The sequence below is a fragment of the Lipotes vexillifer genome, unplaced genomic scaffold (genome assembly GCF_000442215.2).
Source record: "Lipotes vexillifer unplaced genomic scaffold, Lipotes_vexillifer_v1.1 scaffold69, whole genome shotgun sequence".
Classification (NCBI taxonomy): Eukaryota; Metazoa; Chordata; class Mammalia; order Artiodactyla; family Lipotidae; genus Lipotes; species Lipotes vexillifer.
In genome coordinates, this window is record NW_006790942.1 from 4543593 (window position 1) to 4564102 (window position 20510).

General features: G+C 37.9%; 1 protein-coding gene across 1 annotated transcript in view; it reads right to left on the minus strand.

Annotated features, from left to right (window-relative positions):
• TMEM68 (transmembrane protein 68) overlaps positions 1-17365 on the minus strand; it is a 25241-nt gene extending 7876 nt beyond the window's left edge. Inside the window, 4 exon segments of the mRNA XM_007464033.1 lie at positions 471-531; positions 5596-5789; positions 8491-8658; positions 17041-17365. Coding sequence (XP_007464095.1) covers positions 471-531; positions 5596-5789; positions 8491-8658; positions 17041-17365 — 748 coding nt within the window.
• Positions 17366-20510: the final 3145 nt, after the last annotated feature.

The following is a 20510-nucleotide window of genomic DNA, read 5'->3' on the forward strand; positions in this document are numbered from 1 at the left end:
TATATATATATATATATATATATATATATATATATATACTTTTTCCAGGATAAATAGACTTTCAAATTCTGCCCCCGCCCAATTTTTTTTATTGCCGTCCATTTTTAAAGCTGTCACTTCTTCAGGAATGAGTTAGGAAGACAGTCTTTATTTACAAATAAGTACATTTCTTTTAAACCTCAACAACATGGTTTAACATAGTAAATTAGAAAATTCACTCCGTAATTTTAAAAAGCCCATGATAAATAAGCTTCAGTATATATGTGAGACTTTTAACAAAAATCTAACATCGAGAACCACTATTACTTAGAAACAGTTATCATTTAGATTTTAAAGAGAAAAACGTCTAAATAGTATATGCATTTTCTAAAGTAATAATTCAAAAAGTTTTCCTGTAGTGTTCAAAAGTCCAAATATTACATTCTAAATATTACATTACAATTAGAAAAACCATATGAATCAGAACTTACTTGTTCCTCCGAGGGATCTAAATCCTTCTCGAATATTTTGTGTAAACATAGGAATAATGGGCTAAAGAGAGAATTTGAATTAAAAAGTAAATACATTAATCCATTTGATGCCTCTAATGCAAACTTTTGAGGGCCTGTTTAAGTTACAAAACCAAGGCATTTTTAAAATAAAGGTATACTGTTATCACCAGTGTGATTTATCAGACTAAAATTAACATGATCGTTTGTAGAAAAATATAAATTGGAAACACTACCTTCTAGTGGTGATACATAATATTTTATTTACCAACTTTCCTATCATTCCACATGAACTCTTGAAACTCAAAATTAAGATCAAAGTGATCATTAATTTCATTAAGTAAAATGAATGTGATAATTAAATTGGTTTCAGTGGGCTACTGAAGAAAATGTTTCAAAACAGAAATTCTCTCTATGGAGAAACTTACATATGTTCAAATGACAAGTTTTAGCAAGATGCTGTCATGGAATTAGTGAAACACCATTTTTTCGTGAGCTTATTAAATCTAATAATGTTCAACATCAATGAAAAGTAAGTATAATACTCAACACCAAAAAAAAGGAAAAAAAAGGAAAAACATATACATAAAAGAACACTTGCTACCATTATTTTGGAGGATATCTGCTCAAAAGTTCATGGTTTTTATTTTTCCATGAATATTATTGGTTAAATATGATTTTTTTAAAATGGAGACTTAGCTATATGTCATGAAACAATGGATAAAGTAGCAAAGGATCAGGTAAGGAAGTTACGCCACGGCGAAACTGAAGAAGGTAAACAATTGAATAAAACGCTTTAAAATATACACCAAATACGCTGAATTAAACGATGTTTTAGAATAGATAAAACGGCGGGGGGGCGAGGATCATTTTACTTACAGTCTACTATCAGCATTTGTTAATACAGAATTACTTGCTTGAGTGAGCAGGGTTTGAAACATTTAAATAAGCTGACATTTAAAAAGCCATTCCTTTTCAGCTTTGGAAAGCAGTCAAATCTGGTGGACTAAAGGAAAGAGACTACAGGCACAGCTTTCTTCATAAAACATACTCCCTTTCAATCACCTAACTGATCATTTATTTATTATCTCTCTCCCCTCACTAGAAGCAAGACCCCCCATAGCAGAGACTTGGTTTCGTTCACTGCTGGAAACACCTAGAACAGTGCCTGGAATAAAGCAGGTACTAAAAGACAGTGTGACAGGTGAACTAAAGAAGGAATGAATCAACAGGACAGAGAGAAAATGCTAAGGAATACAAGCTAAGGAATACAAGCTAAGGAATTAGCTTGTATTCTCTGAATACAAAGGGTAGGAAACAGGCAGCAGCAATTTTAAAACCAGAAAAGCCGGGTAAAGAAGGAGTCGGATGAATAATTTAAAATCTGATGGAGTTAATTCACAAAGCTAACACCTAAGACAAAGTAGACTGACTCTTTTGTAAAAAAAATTCAGATTATGATTTTCCTAAAACCACCCCTAGTTTTGTAGAATAAAGTGATGGTTGGAATCCTAATGTTTCAAATAATTCTACAATGTCTCTAGAGTTGAGAACTTAAGATGCCCAGGAAGGAGCAGAAAGCTTTCAGCTCATATATACACCACTTTGCCTTCTCTGATCAGTGCTGCTAGGTTTTCGTCTATTGACTCGCACGAACCCCGAAGTTAGTACTGAAGGATGCACTTTATAAAGACTCTTCAGGTATATATATATATATCATCCTTTAAATGGCTAACTCTCCAGAAGCTGGGCATTTCTAGAAGATACTAAACAGGAGAAGGCTTACCCTACAAACTCAGTATTCCAGGCTATACCCTGGTTTCTAAACTTACATTCAAGCTTGCAGCCTTACAGCTGCAAGCATTACCTTATTACAACTTCATACTGTAGTTCGTTCCTTTGTTTGTGCACACTTTGTATAACAAGGTAGTTGCATAAGTAACCCAGAATCAAATTGCTTACATGTATACATGTATCTCTGTACGTGTATGTACACGTGTGTGAAGAGGTAGAGAATGTGTATTTTGTTAAAACTATTCTTGGGGAATAGAGCGTGGCCTTGGAGTCTTAACTTTGCCACAAAAATTTAAGTGGGAACCATTGGACAGGTCACTAAACCTGTTTCTTCATGTATGAAATCACAATAATAATAATTATCCCATCTCAAGGTTTTTATAGATTGAGATAATACATATAAACAATTTTATTGAAACGAATGCTATTTTCTTTTACATCTGTTATTTGTTTTCCAATTAGAGTAAATGGGCTCATTTTTTTCCCAAATTATTTAGCTACGAAATTACCTAAAAATTCTTAGCAAAGTCAGAATTCTCAGGAATTCACAAAATAAGAGTGATTTAGATTATATCAAAAAGCCTGTAACTTGCAGACGAGCCTTAAATATTTTCTGCCAATATTTTGTGAATTTCCATTCCTTTGTTTCAATTTAAATGTGGTTAGTCTTGTAACAACAGTCGTAACTTTTTATTCAAAGCTTATGATAATTCTGTGAGACCTAAGAAGGGCTTTTTCAAATAAGCTGCTGGTGCCATTTACAACTGTATCCACATGTGACTGAAAGGCTTCCCTCGCGGATCTGCAAGGCCCTCTAATCTTGGGGTTGGCGGACTCACTGTGAAGTGTACCAGCTGCCTGCGGTCCTGAACTGTAAGCTCTGCTTCTGACTTGCTGTGTGACAGGGTCCCTCCATCCCTTCATCTCTGTGTGCCTGAGTTTCCTCATCTGTAATATTGGAATAATTACATATGTCACCTACTTACTGTACAGGGGTACCAACATAAAGCCTTTAAAAGTGCTAAGAAAGGTTAGGGTGGTACAAGATTTATCAGTGATGCAGTGCTATTTTGTAAATCAGCAACGTTAAAGATTTTTGTTTGTTTATTAACTTGTAAAAGGCTGTTTATTAAATTTTCTCAAGTTTTGTATAAAAAACCTTAAATTATCTAGGTTATTGGGTTTTTTTTTTTTTTTTTTGGCTGTGTTGGGTCTTCGTTGCTGCACACGGGCTTTCTCTAGTTGCAGTGAGCGGGGGCTACTCTTCGTTGCGGTGCACGGGCTTCTCATTGCGGGGCTTCTCTTGTGGAGCACGGGCTCTAGGCACATGGGCTTCAGTAGCTGTGGCACGTGGGCCCAGCAGTTATGGCTCACGGGCTCTAGAGCGCAGGCTCAGTACTTGTGGCGCACGGGCTTAGTTGTTCAGCGGCATGTGGGAATCTTCCCAGACCAGGGCTAGAACCCGTGTCCCCTGCATTGGCAGGTGGATTCTTAACTACTGCACTACCAGGGAAGCCCTATCTAGGTTATCTTAATTAATTATCTAGAAACTCAGGGATTGATAAAAGGGCTTCTTTCTCTATATAATTTTTTCTTTCAAGACTTCTTCCAGGCAATGGTCCTTAAAACTGTAACTTAAGGATGAGGAGTTAGAATTCCATGATCAATCTGTGTGATTCCAAATTTATTTCTGTCACTTTTACCTTAAACCTTGGAAGAAATAATTCTCTCAAAATACAGACCTGAAGATTGAACTATCTTTCAGTTTTTAGCTGTTATCATTGCTTTAATGTACATTTACGCTGATTATCCTTAATTTCTGAACAACTGTGCATATACCATCTTATATTCTACATTATTCATAAAGTCTAAGGTTTTGTTTTCTACCTTAGTACATAAGACTTTTTGGAAAATAAAATGGGCTATAAATTAATTTTCTGTATCATTAATACGATTAACATAGATTTAAATTCAAAAGACTCCTTTCTTGTAGTGTTTAAAAAATCAATTCAACAAATGCAGAGAGCCTACTAAGTGCTAGTCATTGTACTAGGAATTCAGAATATAAAAAGTGGCTTTGGGCTTCCCTGGTGGCGCGGTGGTTGAGAGTCCGCCTGCCGATGCAGGGGACGCGGGTTCGTGCCCCGGTCCGGGAGGATCCCACATGCCGCGGAGCGGGTGGGCCCGTGAGCCATGGCCGCTGAGCCTGCGCGTCCGGAGCCTGTGCTCCGCAACGGGAGAGGCCACAGCAGTGAGAGACCCGCGTACCGCAAAAAAATAAATAAATAAAATTTAAAAATAAAGGGAAAATGTCCATTCTTCTTCAAATGTTGCTTTTGGGTTAGAAGGAGTCATCCATAATCCTTTCCTTTTTAATCAAAAGTCTGTATCTGCAAGATGAACAGGCAAGCTAAGGGTGCAGACTGGTGTCTTTATGACAGCAGTGGAAACACACACACAAAAAACAGAAATGTGAAAGCATTAGCAGCAGTCTTTAACTAATTGGCCTGGAAAAAGAAAACCACCTTGTCAAGTGCTATGATTTCTTTTTCTGATAGACAATCTATAATGAAAACAAACAGAAAACAAAGAAGAAACATTCCATAAGGAATAAATGTTTCATAGGATAAAGTACAATACAGAGACCAAAAAGCTTAGATATACTTTCCAAAGCAAAAGAAAACAAGATGACATTCAGATTTTCCAGTTTACTAAGTAGAATAATTACAGTGAATCCCAGAGGAACACTTAATTTTATTGACAGATTCATTCTTTTAAAAAGCTCTAAATTACACCAATATCTCTTTCTCATCTTTATTCATACTATTAGAGAGCTGATCACATTTGCTGATGAAAAATGGTAGAAACCATATATTATTTGAGCTCTATTCTTATATAAATTGGTCACAGATACAAGAATTATAATGGAACCAACCAATAGCCATCACTGAAACATGCCAACTCAGTTGAACCAAAGGATTAAAATACACAGAGTTGGATTGATTATACTTATGAAAAAAAGTATAACTGAAGGAATACCAAAAATTTCATATATCTGATTAAAAGAAGCTGGATTCTGAAGCATAAGGTAAAGCTTTGCTAGATATTTGCAAATTTCCAGATTGAAATTTTTTATAAAGATGGCTTCCCATGCACAAGGAATATTTCTCTATTATTATCTGAGAGTTACAGACACTAAGTTTTAAAGTAGTGCAATGACAGTATCTAAATTCTGATATACTCTTAAGCTATTTAAGCATTTATTTTAAAGTAGACATAGCTTTCCTTTAATAATCAGTTTTATACAACTCACCACTTTTGCATCAATTGCAACCTGAGCGAAGCCTTTACGATTACCCCACACGATGTTGTAGGTCTCATCGCTAATCAGGGCTTCTCGAACACCACCTGGTGAGATAGCTAACAAGTGACCACTCCGCAGAATTTCAACACATTTTTCTCTTGGTCCATGTATAGCACAAAATACATCAAGTAATAAACTAAACCCTGTAAGAAACATTAGCATGAAGATACAGCTTAAGTACTTCTTGTCCAATTCTTCAAGAGCAAAAATCTTCACAACCTACATAATGTACTATCTGTACTTAAATCAGTAAATTCTTTTTTTTACTTTTTTTTAAACCAACAACAACTCTTAAGGTTAACATAAGATTAATATTGCTGGTAAATTAATAGCTATGTCTTGTTGATTACTTCCTCAGCGATCACCTACTACTCTGGCTACATATTCAAATTCTTAATTAAAACTCATGGGACTTCCCTGGTGGTTAAGACTCCATGCTTCCACTGCAGTGGGCACAGGTTCGATCCCTTGTCGGGAAACTAAGATCCCACATGCCGTGCTGTGTGGCGGCCAAAAAAAAAAAAAAAAACACCTGGGAAAATAGGGATTCTTAATCCCATTTTATAGATGAGGAAAGTTGACTCAGAGAGTTAAGAAGCTTGCTCCAAGTCACACACCTAGCAAAGGGCAGGGCAGAGATTCCGGTCCAGGTATGTCTAGTCCAAAGCTCCTTCCACTGCATCTCATGGCCAAACACTGTCTACAGTATTTATTAGAGCAATCAGAAAGGGCATCCCATCAGCAATCGCACATCTAACCTTCCATTAACCCTATAAGAAAGAGAATCACTCAAGAGAATGTGAGTCTGACGGGTCTAGCTCTACCAAAATCGGCAAGCCACAGTTAAATCTACTGAAATTAAAAGTTACATACTGCTAATTCCACAATAAAAATTTTTTAAATCAACAATAATAGCAATATCATTAAGAGCTTTTGATAAAGTGAGTGGTTGGCTCAGGAACAATTAATTCCAGTCTTAATATTATACAGTTTTTCAAATTATAACTACTTACAGATGAAAGAAAAAATCCTATCAGTAATTAAATATTTTAACCAAATCCTAAACTGGAAATTTAGATGACTGATGTTTGTATACATTATCCCTTGAGACTGGGAAATATGGGGATGGATAGTGAAAACTGTGCAGAATAACCAAACTTCTCATAGGTTTAAGGATCTGAAGCAAGATTATCAATATTATTGAGAAGAAATAATTCTCATCCTATACTATGTTAAAAGTTCACTGATTTCACTCGATGTATTCTCATGATAAATGAATAAACAGGGGAGGTTTAATAAATTACAAGATCATGAAGATCATAAAGGGGGAACTTTTTAAGTCAAATGGTAAATAAAAATGTTCACGTTTATTATTTATAAAAAGAAAAAAATGTAAGCAACCTAATGTTCCATAAGAGAAAACTAGTTAAGTAAATATTTTAGTCATATATTTAAAATGTTATTTATAAAACACGGGAAAATGTTAATGCTACATTAAGTTTTTTTAAAAAAGAACAAAGCAGTTTGCATAACGTGAAGATCTGCAAATTAAAAATGAAGCAAAATAGGGCTTCCCTGGTGGCGCAGTGGTTGAGAGTCCGCCTGGCAATGCAGGGAACACGGGTTCGAGCCCGGGTCTGGGAGGATCCCACATACCGCGGAGCAACTAGGCCTGTGAGCCACAACTACTGAGCCTGCGCGTCTGGAGCCTGTGCTCCGCAACAAGAGAGGCGGCGATGGTGAGAGGCCCGCGCACCGCGATGAAGAGTGGCCCCGGCTTGCCGCAACTAGAGAAAGCCCTCGCACAGAAACGAAGATGCAACACAGCCAAAAATAAATAAATTAATTATTTTTTTTTAAAATGAAGCAAAATAAATCAAAATGATAACTGGATATATGTTAGGGGGTAGGACCATATAATGATGTTTTTCTTTCCTCTAGTTTCCAAGCTTATTATAAAGTGATCATATTACTGTCTAAAGAAATACCAAATACCTTTTATAGCCACTTTAGTTTATACACAAAGTACAAATGGCTTTTTAGTGACACAAGGATGCTGGAAACATTAACCATGTCTATGAAAGGCACTAAGAGAACTGTTATTTCATTCACTGTCTGGTGTTTATCTGGTTGATGGCTGGCTTTTGCTTTTACAATTCCAGAGAACATACTATAAACTTTCTTGGCTTGTTTCTGGTGACTTCCTGACAGAAGAAAATAAGATTTAATCTTAATGAGTTTACTTTAGAATGATTTTTTTTAAAACTCTTATCATGTTTGAAACCATTCAGTTTACTAACCTTTTGAAAAAGGTACGAAGCCTTTATGTATATGAATATTTTAAAAAATGTAGTCCTCAGTCTTAAGAGTTATAATTCTACCAAGCAAGTCAAGTATATGATAAAAGACATAATAGGCTCTTTAGGTTAGGATTTCTGAGGCAATATTATATGATTATATAAAGACAAAATATATCCTGGCTAATTTTTTTTGACTTTGATTTGCTATCAAACTGACAGTAATCAAACACTAATTACTATAAAATTAAACTCCCAGATCAATAACTCATAGAAAAATTCACCATATGAAAAATCAACTACCTTCTATACCAAAATACAAATTAATTGTTTGGCAAAAGTTACAATTTCTTTTAGGATTTAACTTCAAAAAATAATGACTACCTGTTAATAGAGAAAGAAATTAGATAACATTTTTGGCCATAATATTTTTATATTTAGGTATATTACCTAAAACAGACACTAAACTCAAAGACATACAGACTGTCACATAATCGGATCACGTTAATTAAACATTTTTATATCACCAGCTACAGTGAAAGTTTACCTGGAATTTTAAAAACAAAGTGATCGGCTACTACTCGGCACGTTCTGCCTTTATGGATAAAAATTTTAGCCATGAAGTAATAAAAATCGATGGGAATAGCTCCATGATAGAAAATGATCAGTGCTGGCCCTTCTTCTGGTATTTTTTCCATCCCATGAACTTCATAACCTGTTAGAAAGACAAAATACAGATACTTAAAATGTATTTAATATTAGTTTATTTATACTAAAGGATGGTTACTAACTCAGACACTCGGTCTTTCTTTCGGGAGCACAAGCCCCCCTGTTTCCATCCACTTCCCCTTCCATCCCTCCCTGAATATATCGGTCCTACAGCGGTTGGGTGGGCCGGCGTGCAGTAGGTGCCTGGGTGGAGGGTGGCCTGCGGTGGGTGCTGGAGCCCAGGCAGGGCGAGGAGGGCATCCGTAGAGGGTGGCCCGGGATGGCGAGTCAAAGCCCAAACGGTCACGAGAGCCCACACACAGGAGAAGAGCCTAGAAAGGGTGCTGGGGCCTGGGCGGGCAAAGGAGGGGGAGCCAACGTGGCATGAGGATGGGGGTCAGAGCCCGAGTGGAGCAGGGTGGTGTCCCTGAGTGGCAGGGGACGGTGGCAGTGATGGGAGACTGATTACACCCAGGGGGACTGATCAAATCAGTTTACATATTAAGGATAATGTCAGCCTGGTTTCTCACTGTTGGAGGAGGTTAACAGTCGCAAATACAGAAAAGGAGAAAACTCAAGTCAACTCTGCAGCCGTAAGAGAACCTCACTCCCACCCTAAGAAGGAAAAGAAGCATGTCAGAAAGCTGAGGTCGCTGTCTCAGCCGCGTGGGAGGGAGGGCGGGCAGGTGCCACAAAAGTGGGAGAGAAGAAAACAACCAAAATGTTAACAAACACTTAAAGACCGAATGTGCGCGAGCGCTAGGTGTTGGATCCCCGGGAACCGAGAGACAAACAGGAGTCTGCACCCACTCCCCAGCCTCACGCAGGCCTCAGCGGCGTATGCACGAGATAAACCAGGGGCAGGGCAGGCCAGAGACTCACGAGAGACCCTGCTGAAGATTCAGAGAACAAAATCCCCCTCGCTTCCCGGAAGCTTCTCGTGTAAAAGCAAAACCTGGCCCAGGGAGAAGCGCAGGAAAGCCTTCCACAGCTTCTAAGAACCGGTACTTGCCAAAGGTATCTGACGTGGGCAGGGACAGAGTTCCACTCCCCCGCTCCTCTACTACTGAAGGAATAAACTACTTGGTAATATTTCAAGTGGGCTCAAGAGACTGTTTTTGAAAACTAGATTTAATGATATTGCAAGATTCTGTATGTGTCTATACTTTTAACATTTCTTCCCAATTACCGAATTCTAATTCAAATCATTCAATTTACTCAGAACAGTCACTGAAGTTGTCTGACGTTATCCAAAGGATCGATTGTCCCATCAGATAAATTTTCCAAGAAATAAAGAATACTTCTTTCAGGGACTCTATACAGCATATTCCTGAGGTTCTCTCTTGTTTTCCAGAATACTTTTTTTTAAAAAAAAAAGAATTGAGAAATAATTGTTACTTAATACCAGGTCACCTGACTGAAAGTAGAAAAATTCAATGAATCAATTCATTATTGACAAAAACTAGAGTTTACCATCTTGCCACTAAACATTAAGCCCCAATATTCAACTGTGTCACTCGTAAAGCGTGGATGTGGTCATACCGCCCCTCGCTATAAAAGCACCAGCAGATAATCACTCTGGTCAATGTCAAGGCCTTTTAGGTCCCAATTACCGATCAAGTGATGTCAGATTCTTTCGGTGTCACGTGGACTCAGGGCGCCTCCCTCCTCTGTGCTGCTCACGTGACCGTCTCTAAAGGAGCACTTCCTGTCCCATGTTTCCCTGTCGAGCAAAAGCAGAAATCCTGGGGCACGTTACCTGCTCCTCGCTCAGACTCTGTATTCCCCTGGTCACCAGCTTCTGTGCGTTTTACCTCCAAAAACTCTTAAATCTATCACTCCCTCTTCCCACTCTTGGTTTTGAAGTGTGGCCCCGTCCTCTCCTGCCTACAAAACCCCAGTCCTGGGGAGCTGATGGGCAACAGCAGCTCAGAGAACGCAATCGGGAACGCAGCTATCGCCGCCGTCCGTCCATCCGCTGTCCTGGGACGGGGAGCCTCCGTATGCACGTCTTATGCACATTTCGAGTGGTCTGGGCCTCGTCAATGAAAACAGCCCTACTCTTGTGACGATTGCAGTTCTCTTATTTGATGCCAAGAGATGCGCATTTATTTACCTCCTCTGCTCCGTCCCCTGAGCCTAAGCACTCTCCAGATTCTTTGGCGAGGATCTGAAGGTCACGGGGAGCTCAGGTAGCTTCATCTATCTCCATAGCAATTATTTATTATGTAAATGAGTTACTGCCTACTGGCTTTAGACATCAGCAACAAGAATCCAGATAAGGATAATCTTCTCCTAAGAGATAGATCCTTTCTAAATTTGTCACCAAAAATCCATTTTTAAGGCTATACACCTACACACTATGGTAAAATAACAATACCATCCTTTTGAGTCTTCCTCTGGAAAGCACACAGAGGCAAACTACCTACAAAATAAAGTCAAACTCCTGAGCATAGCATTCAAGAGCCTTTAAAGCCTAATTTGTCTACTTTTCCAGGTTCATCCTTCCGCATACATCTCACCCATGAATGATTCACCTTCTGGTCCTGAATACACCCTGCATTTTATTCAGTACTGAGGTGTATGCATGTTTTAACATAGGTAGTTTCCTATTAGGACTATAGTAATGAATCTCAGTTTTTCCATTCAACAACATATCTTGGACATCTATTTGATACACACATGTAGTGATTTTTTTAATGATTTTTTAAATGGCTGTAAAGTATTCCATAATGAATTCCTATCACAGTTCATTCAGCCATTTTCCTATTTAGGGACAACTGGATTGTTTCCAATTTTTCAAATATTGGTTGCAATGAACCTTCATTTATATGCATTCTTGTGCACTGAATGTGTGAATTTATCACTAGACTGGATGCTGAGACAGGCAACTGTTGATCATGTGGTACGCCCATTTTAAATTATAACAGAAACTACCAAATCACCCTCCTGACTGGCTACACTACAGTACTTTCTCACATGCACTGAGTGAGAGTTCCCATCTCCACATTCTCATCTTTTAATGTCAACAAACTTTAATTATTTGCCAATCCTCTGAGTAAAAATGCTATCTCAGTGCAGTTTTAATGTGCACTTTCCTAATTACTAGTGGGCTTATGAATCTGTTATAATTATTGGCATTTATATTTAGACCATTTTTAGACCACATGCTTAGACCACTTTTAAGTTGGATTTCTTTTCTTACTAATTTATTATTTTCTAAGCTACGTTGTAAATGACTTGTGGTGATCTGTCCCATCTTTTTTTTTTTTTTTGCGGTCCTCGGGCCTCTCACTGTTGTGGCCTCTCCCGCTGCGGAGCACAGGCTCCGGACGCGCAGGCTCAGCGGCCATGGCTTACGTGCCCAGCCGCTCCGCCGCATGTGGCATCCTCCCGGACCGGGGCAGGAGCCCGCGTCCCCTGCATCAGCAGGGGGACTCTCAACCACTGCACCACCAGGGGAGCCCGATCTGCCCCATCTTTTGATGTGTCTTTTAGTTCTGTCTTTTTTGAACAGTTTTTGTTTTTTTGCATCTTCTTTAAGACCTTCCGTAGTTGGAGATCATCAAATATTTTCCTATATCTTTCCCTGCTGATCTGGAATACCACTTTTATCATTTACTAAATTCACATTTCTGACTTTTTAATCTGTTTGATCTGTTTGTGATGATCCTTCCCCTGTACCAACGCCGTAATTTTAATCATTATAAATGTTAATGGTTTTGATATGACAGGGGGAAACTTCCTCTTTTGTTTTTTCAAATTTGTCTTGGTTATTCTTGTTTGCCCTTTTATATGAATTTTAGACATTGATGAAAAAGTGTTAGAAGTCTACTGAATTGGTAAAGGAACTGGGAGTGTGGGCTGTAGGGCAACATCTCTACTACGCTGAGACTCTCTATCCACTTCACCTTTTCTGAACTCCATTTGTATACAGTTTCTCCATAAAGTTTTTATGTGTTTTGTTAGATCTAGTCTCAAGTAGCATTTTTCCTTTCCATTTTAAAAATGATTATTGGTAGTATATGAGTAGTTACTAATTTTGTGTTTATCATATGCCCATTTCCCTTGCTAACTAATCTTATTAGTACTGATAGGTGGATTCACTCGGCTGTCTCAGGCATCTCTTCTTTTCTCGTCTCTGTACTTATTTCTAGGAGCTCCAGGACAAGGTTAAACAGCAGTGGTGAGAGCCTCCTTGTTCTGGTCCCTCTACTCATGGGACTCGCTTTAATACTTCTGCACTTCTCCAATGTGGATCATCTTTGTTGAAGATTTCTGGTACATTCCCTTTACTGTAGTAGAGTACATTTTAGTCTTCGCTTCCTAAGATTTTTTTTTTATTATAACTATTGAATTTTATAAAACTACATTCTATGAGACTGACCTGCAAGTCTCCTTTTTGTGTTCTCCTTAGTTTCAATAGCAAAGTTCTGCTAGCTTTGCAAAATAAACTGTGCAGCTCCACATTTTTTCCTACACTCTCAAACACAGATGGGCATTATCTGCTCCTTAAAAGTTTAGTATAACTTGTGGGCTCTCGGCCCTTTGTGAAAGGAGGAGGATACAGACTTTGACCACTGTTCCAATTTATTGCATGATTACTGGTCTGTTCTGTTTCTCTCTCCTTCTTGAACCAATTTTGATCATTTCTCTTTTCCTGCAAAAGTGTCTATTTAATTTTTAAACAAAATGGTGTGAAATACTCAATTTCTTTCCCACTCATTCTTCAAAGCCTTGTTCAAAAGTTACTTTCTCCATGAATAGTGCTTTCACTTTTGTCCCATAGAAACAAGAATGAACATTTATTGAGCATTCACCTGACAGGCACTGTATTGGATCCATAATAACTATCTCATTTGGTCCTCACAGAATCCCTGCACTGATGAGAAAACCCAAGTAAGAAAAGCCCATGTAACATACTCGAGGTCACACAGTGGTACGGCCAGGACGCAAGCCCACATGCGTCTGACTCCACGACCTGTGCCCTTCCCCACACCACACCTCCTACTAGAGGTGTGCCCGTGCTAACCTGCACCTGTGATTTTCAAATGCTGGTTGCCATCACTCATTGAGTTATGCAATCACTTTAGTCAGTTATAGTCAGCATTTTTCTTTTTAAATAAGAGAGAGTAGAATAGAAAATAGAGCAGATCGCAAGAAGAGAGTATATACACTTTTGATGAAATAGTATATACCTGTATGTATATACTGGGTGGCAAAATGCATTTCTTGCTAGCAATAAGAATCAAAACTTTGATAGCCTAAAAATATACCTTGAAAATACTAGGAACCTTGAACAAAGTAGGTGTGTGAAGTTGAACTTAATAGTGACCAAGAAACAAGTGATGGATTTTAGTGCTTTCCAAATTATTGAAGAAAGATGCTCTGTAATGATGATAGCTAACATTTGTTGAACTTTTATTATGTAATAAAAATTATTCTAAGTACTTTACATCAAGGCCCAGTGAATCCTTACAACAACCCATTTTACAGAAGAGGGAAATGAAGTCCAGAAAAGTTAAGTATCTTGTTTGAAGAGAAGGGTTATTTACATAGTCTTAAAGGAGTTCTCCCAAGACATCTATCAATTACAAAGTGAAAAATAGCAACTTTGTGGTGGAGAAACCTAACAGACACCTCCTTAACCACGTGATCAAAGTCACCATCACCAGTAATAAAACATGTCAACATCATGAACCTCGGATACAATGTGCTGAGAAGGACCCACCATCAGAGGGATTCTTATCAAAAATGCACAACTTCAATCAATTTATGGAAAATATCAGATCTAAATTAAGAGACAGTCTACAAAATCACTGAGCAGTACTCTTCAGAAGTCTGAAGGTCATAAAAGACTAAAAAACCCTCAGAGATTGGAGGAGATGTGACAACTAAATGCAGGATGGGATCCTGGTAAAAGGACACTGGCAGGGAAGCTGGTAAGATGTGAATAAGATCTGTAGTTTGGTTAACAGTATTATACCACTGTTAATCTGATAACTATACAAACGGTTACGTAAGATGTTAACATTAGGGGAAGCTGAGTGAAAAATAGGAACTCTGCACTATTTTTGTAACTTTTCTGTAATTCTCAATTTTTTGTAAATGAAGTTTAAAAAAATCCTAATTGTTGCAAAAGGAAGGGAGGAGGAGGAAGAGGGAGAAGGGAGGGGAGAAGAAATCAGGCAACCTGTCCAAGGTCCCCCCGCGGTGACTGGCAGAGCCTGGTTCGAACCCAGGAGTTGGACCCCGGAGTCCTTCCCTTGGGGGAAGGACAGAGGAGGGGAAAGGAAACTCTTACCCAGCTGAAGGGCAGCGGGAATGCTCTCCTGAAATCCCAATTTAATTTTCCCATAAAAAACTCTACTACATATGGTTTAATTTATAGGACGCTTTTACTGAATAAAATGTCCATTTCTTTAAAAAATAATAGTAAAATGTGAAGTAAAAAAGTCAAAATTTTTATAGTTTAAAGGCTGTAAGCAACTTGAGGGTAGGGGCTTCACTGACAGACTACCTAGAAATGCAGGTATTTAAGAAATACCAAATTCATGTTTCTTGATGTAGGAGAATCAGATTTTGAAAAATGATAAAGCACTTACATAATATACACTAGAGGGTAAAATCTAACTTCAAAACAGGAAACACTGGATAGATTCTTATACAAAGATACTTATAGTAAACCAGTTATAAACAAACAACAGCTCAATAGGTAAGTAAATCAGTTACAGGATTTACAGAGTCCATATAGTCATTATAAGTCATGTAAGGAGGCTTAGTGACATGAAAGTACTAGTCTGCCACACAAATAAACAATAAACACACAGAATTCAACTGCATGGTAAATTTTAGGTGACTATTATTTTCTTCTTTATTTTTACTCACCACATTTTCTAAAATGAACATTTTTATTAGTTAAAAAATTCCTCTGAAGATTCTTTACAAAGCATAAATTAAAACTGATTTGACATCAATACAAAATCCAAATATGCACACAAATGCCTTTTGTGTATGTCACTAAAGAACAGAGTGAAGAAAATCATTTTAAAAAGCATCACTTATCTTAATAAAATATGTTAAATTATTATACATAAAACATGGTAAGAACTATATATTTTACTTCCTCTGGGCCATAGGTGCATATTTTTAAATACCTCAGAAAAATAAAAAATAAATACCTCAAAATTATATATGCTCCTACAAAATAAGTTTAACACTTGAATTTATCCACATTAAATCATGCCTCCTGAAACAGAAAAAAATTCAAATTCCTTACAATATATATTACCCTGAAGTATAGGGGGTTATAAGTGGGAGGGGGACATCGTTTCCCGAGTACTGTAAACGAGGCCACTGAATTTCTGTCTCACTGCTTTAAAGACAATGAACGAGAGCAGTCCACATAGACACGGTCTCTGGTCACAGAATGCTGAAACAGCATCCCACCTCCGGTGAACAACCACGAGCAGGTGTGAGAGTTGTACGGACTGGCAAGGGCATTCGTATTCATGGGTAAATACTAAGAATTCAACACATCGACGGCACGGCACGTGGTTCCTGTTTGCAAAGCTGCTGTCTGTCAACCACTACACTCTGACCCTGAGCCCAACCAGGGACAAGCCTGCGGCACAGCACAGATCAGAGGAGCACAGGCCTGGAACCAGGAATCAGAGGCTGCATCCTGGCCCTTCTCCCTGGCGTGCCTCGGGCACATAACAACCTCACTGTTCTTCAGTTTCCTTATGGGAAAACTGTAAAATGGAGATAACACGTGGACTCTCTCTACAGCATTATAAGAATTCTAAGAACTGATGCACGTTAAGCATTTGACTGTATGGCACAGTCAAGTGCTCAAAAAAGATGTGCAGGCATATGTAGGATTAAAATGACAACACGTCAGCTGAATAAGTCACACAGCAAACGGAAAACGGGTACATTTTGGTATATATATTATATCTAATTTAATATTATTACTATTTAATATTATTTTTCATTTTTTAAAAATCTCTACACTGGGAAAGTCAAACTTATTTTGAACAAAATGGAAGTAAATGCGAAATAAAGCAATTTCAAAACAGTTTTCTATACTGTTTTAATTCATCTCTTACTCTCTTAGATTCTTAACTATTAATTTTTTATTTGAGCTTAGAGTAATAGTCTACATTATTACGCGGTTCTTTGGTTAACGGAAACTAGTGTGCTCAGAAAGAATCATTTTACGAAAGACATATATATGCACAATGCATGCAAACAGGTAACAGGAAATAGTAACTATCCCTTCCATTATATTTTTCAATATTTCCTCAATCAACAAAATGGAAGGGTAACACGGTTTCAGCACCACCCACACGAACAGGAGCCCAGAACTCAAAGTAATCTCGCTTACCGTGCCAGACAGCTGCGTGTCCATCCCACAGCGTTGCCACCGTCTTCCTGGCACCGTCCCATAAATTATGAGAGTAAGCTTCTTTTAATACATTCTTCCTCTTATAAATGTGTAAGAAAATAATAGTAAGGTAGAGAAGAAAGATAGTAAAGTAAGGAAGTATTAAAAGTATGAGTGGTGTAAAAACCCACAAGAGATAGTTTGCAAAATTCCAGTAGTCCTCCAGTTGCTCCACACCAAACCATTCTTCAAGTACGTGGATCAGACAAGTCATGGAGGGCATGGAAGCCTGTCCCGTCCCACAGGTTTGGTTTCTGTCTATCATTTTTCTTTAGGTGAAAATGACAAATTTAGTCTCTTTCTTCGACGTCATGGCAGGTCTTTAATTTAGTCACTAAAAGGGAAAAAATAATCCAAAGTTATTCTCTTCACAGCTGAAATGTTAAATGTTTTAGCCTACATGAATACTGTGTAGTCATTTCTTAATACCAAAAATGAGTAGATTGTTAACAAGTTAACTTTGTTGCAGATTTAAATGTGAAAATGGGTTTCATTTGTGAAGAGTGTTGGGTTTAGCTTCTGAAATAACTCACAAGCTACAATTACAAGAGGAAAATAAAGCTGATGAATGAAATTTCAGATTGATCTTAATAATTTGACTTATATCTTAAGTGGATCATACCGAACGTTTGTATCTTAAACTAGGTTATGTTGAGATAACTATTCTTCATAGAAGAAAACATCAATATCTGATTCAATAAAAGTAACCCAATTCTTAGGAAATGATGACATACATTTTTAGATATTACCTTTCACAAGCAAGTTTATAGAAAAGCTCTCTGTTCCTCGGACATTATACAATAATACAAATTTGTCAGTGTCATTTTTATCTTATAGTCACTAAAATTTCTCTTGTATCTTAAATGATTGAAAGAATACAGCATGGGGCTTCCCTGGTGGCGCAGTGGTTGAGAGTCCGCCTGCTGATGCAGGGGACACGGGTTCGTGCCCCGGTCCGGGAAGATCCCACATGCCGCGGAGCGGCTGGGCCCGTGAGCCGTGGCCGCTGAGCCTGCGCATCCGGAGCCTGTGCTCCACAAGGGGAGAGGCCACAACAGTGAGAGGCCCGCGTACCACAAAAAAAAAAAAAAAAAAAAAAAAAAAAAATACAGCATGCAATTATTCTATGTCGTTCTCTAAACCATTCACTTAACTTACCAGAAATTAGATAAATATCTTGTCCCAAGCTTCAATGTCTGTATTCTGAAAAACACAGTATATAAAAGGAAGAAAAATGATTTTAAAAAAGATAATCATTAATACCCAGAGATAGAATTTCCATAAAATAAGTGGCAAGACACATTCACCAATGTGTGACAATTATGCTTACAGCCCTATACTAGTGTATCACAATTAAAAATTGTACTCACACTACCAATGCTTTTAGTGAGGACACCTCTATACACTGTTTTAGTTCCACACCATAAAGCCCCACGTAAGATATTTTTTAAATTCACAGCTATAGAAACTTTGCTTCTTCGGAGAAAAAGTATGAAGCTAAGATGTGTAACAGACTCTCTCTCTTTTTAGTAATTGCCAGATAAGAAGCTGATGGTCAAACATGATATTCGATGATGCAATTACATCAGCCCTCATGATCATGTTCTCTCCTACATAAGATTTCCTTCTTCCATCCCTATCTTCTCTGCTTCTGATTCTACCCTTAGAGATATTTTATCATTATTCCATACCATATTAACTTAATGAAAATCATCTCAAGTCCTTTGAGGATGAGGCAGTAAATGAAAAAATGAAAGAAAGGGATGGAGGGAGAGGGAGAGACAGATATACAAGAGCAATTACATGTTGTCTTGAAGCCAAGATTATCTTGCTAATAACTAGCACGTTAGCAGGGCAAGAATTGACTTGCTCTTCCAGCGTTAGAGGATTTAGTCCAGTTTCCTTGTCACCAACAGCATTTATCTGTGAGAAACCTGGGCCTGTTATGGTAATAGAAGGTGGACACAGCACACATTAAGCCCACAACCTGTGTTTTATTTACATCACATTTTAATCAATCCATCTAAAGAGGCAAACTGCTAAAATTTACCAGTGTTTGATCATTTAGAGTGCAACATAACAGAACTTACTACTTTTTAAAATGAGAGCTTTCCTCACTAGGATTGCTATATTCAAAAAAAAAACAAAAACGGAAAATAACAAGTGTTGCTGATAATATGGAGAAATTGGAAACTTCGTACATTGCTGGTGGGAATATAAAATGGTGCAGTCACCAGGGAAATCAGTTTGGCCGTCCTCAAAAAGCTAAACATAGAGTTACCATTTGGCCCAGTAATTCTAGTCCTAGGTATACACCCAAGAGAACTGAAAACATATATTCACACAAATATCTGCATACAAGTGTTGACAGCAGCATTATTCATAATAGCCAAAAAATGGACAACCCAAATGCCCATCCACTGATGGATAAAAATATGCTATACCCAGAAAACAGAATATTATTCAGGCACAAAAAGAAATGAAGTGTACTTAGTTCATACTACAATATGCGTGAACCCTGAAAACATTATACTAAGCAAAAAAAAGGCAGATACTGAAGGCCACACCTTGTATGATTCCATTTACATGAAATACCCAGCACAGGCTAGTCCACACAGACAGAAAGGTTAGTGGCTGCCAGAGGCTGGGGGAGGGGGCAATGAGAAGTGACTCCCAATGGAAACAGAGGTGCCTTTTGGGGATAATGAAAATGTTCTGGAATTGGATGGTAGTGATGGTTGTACGACCTTGTGAATATACTAAAAACCAGTGAGTTGCACATTTTTAAATGGTGAATATTATGATGAATTTTACATCTCAATAGAAAGAGCTTTCAAATAGTAATACATAAAATTTATGATAGCCTCTCAAATATGTTAAAAGAAGCTTTTCCCAGGCCTGAAAACCAATCATTTTGGTGATCTGACCCTTACTGCTTAATACAATTGTCCCAATAATCTAGTCTCAGGACTTCCCTGGTGGTCCAGTGGTTAAGACTTCGCCTTCTAAAGCAGGGGGTGCAGGTTCAATCCCTGGTCAGGGAGCTAAGATCCCACATGCCTTGCGGCCAAAACACCGAAACATAAAACAGAAGCAATATTGTTACAAATTCAATAAAGACTTTAAAAATGGTCCACATCAAAAAAAACTTAAAAAAAATAATAGTCTAGTTTCATTTCCAATTTTTAATAGGATTGTAAACTCTTGTGATTTTAAAACCTTCTTTAGTACCTGGCCCCACCCCAATTGGTAAAAGAACTATACGTCTTGTCCATAGTTACGTTCTGATTTATTACACACACTTAACACACGCAGTAGAGGGGATAGGGACAGTGCAAAGGCAGACACCCAGGGACAGAGGCTACGGGGACCCCTCACAAGATCCAGCCGTCTGCTAACAGTGTCCAAGT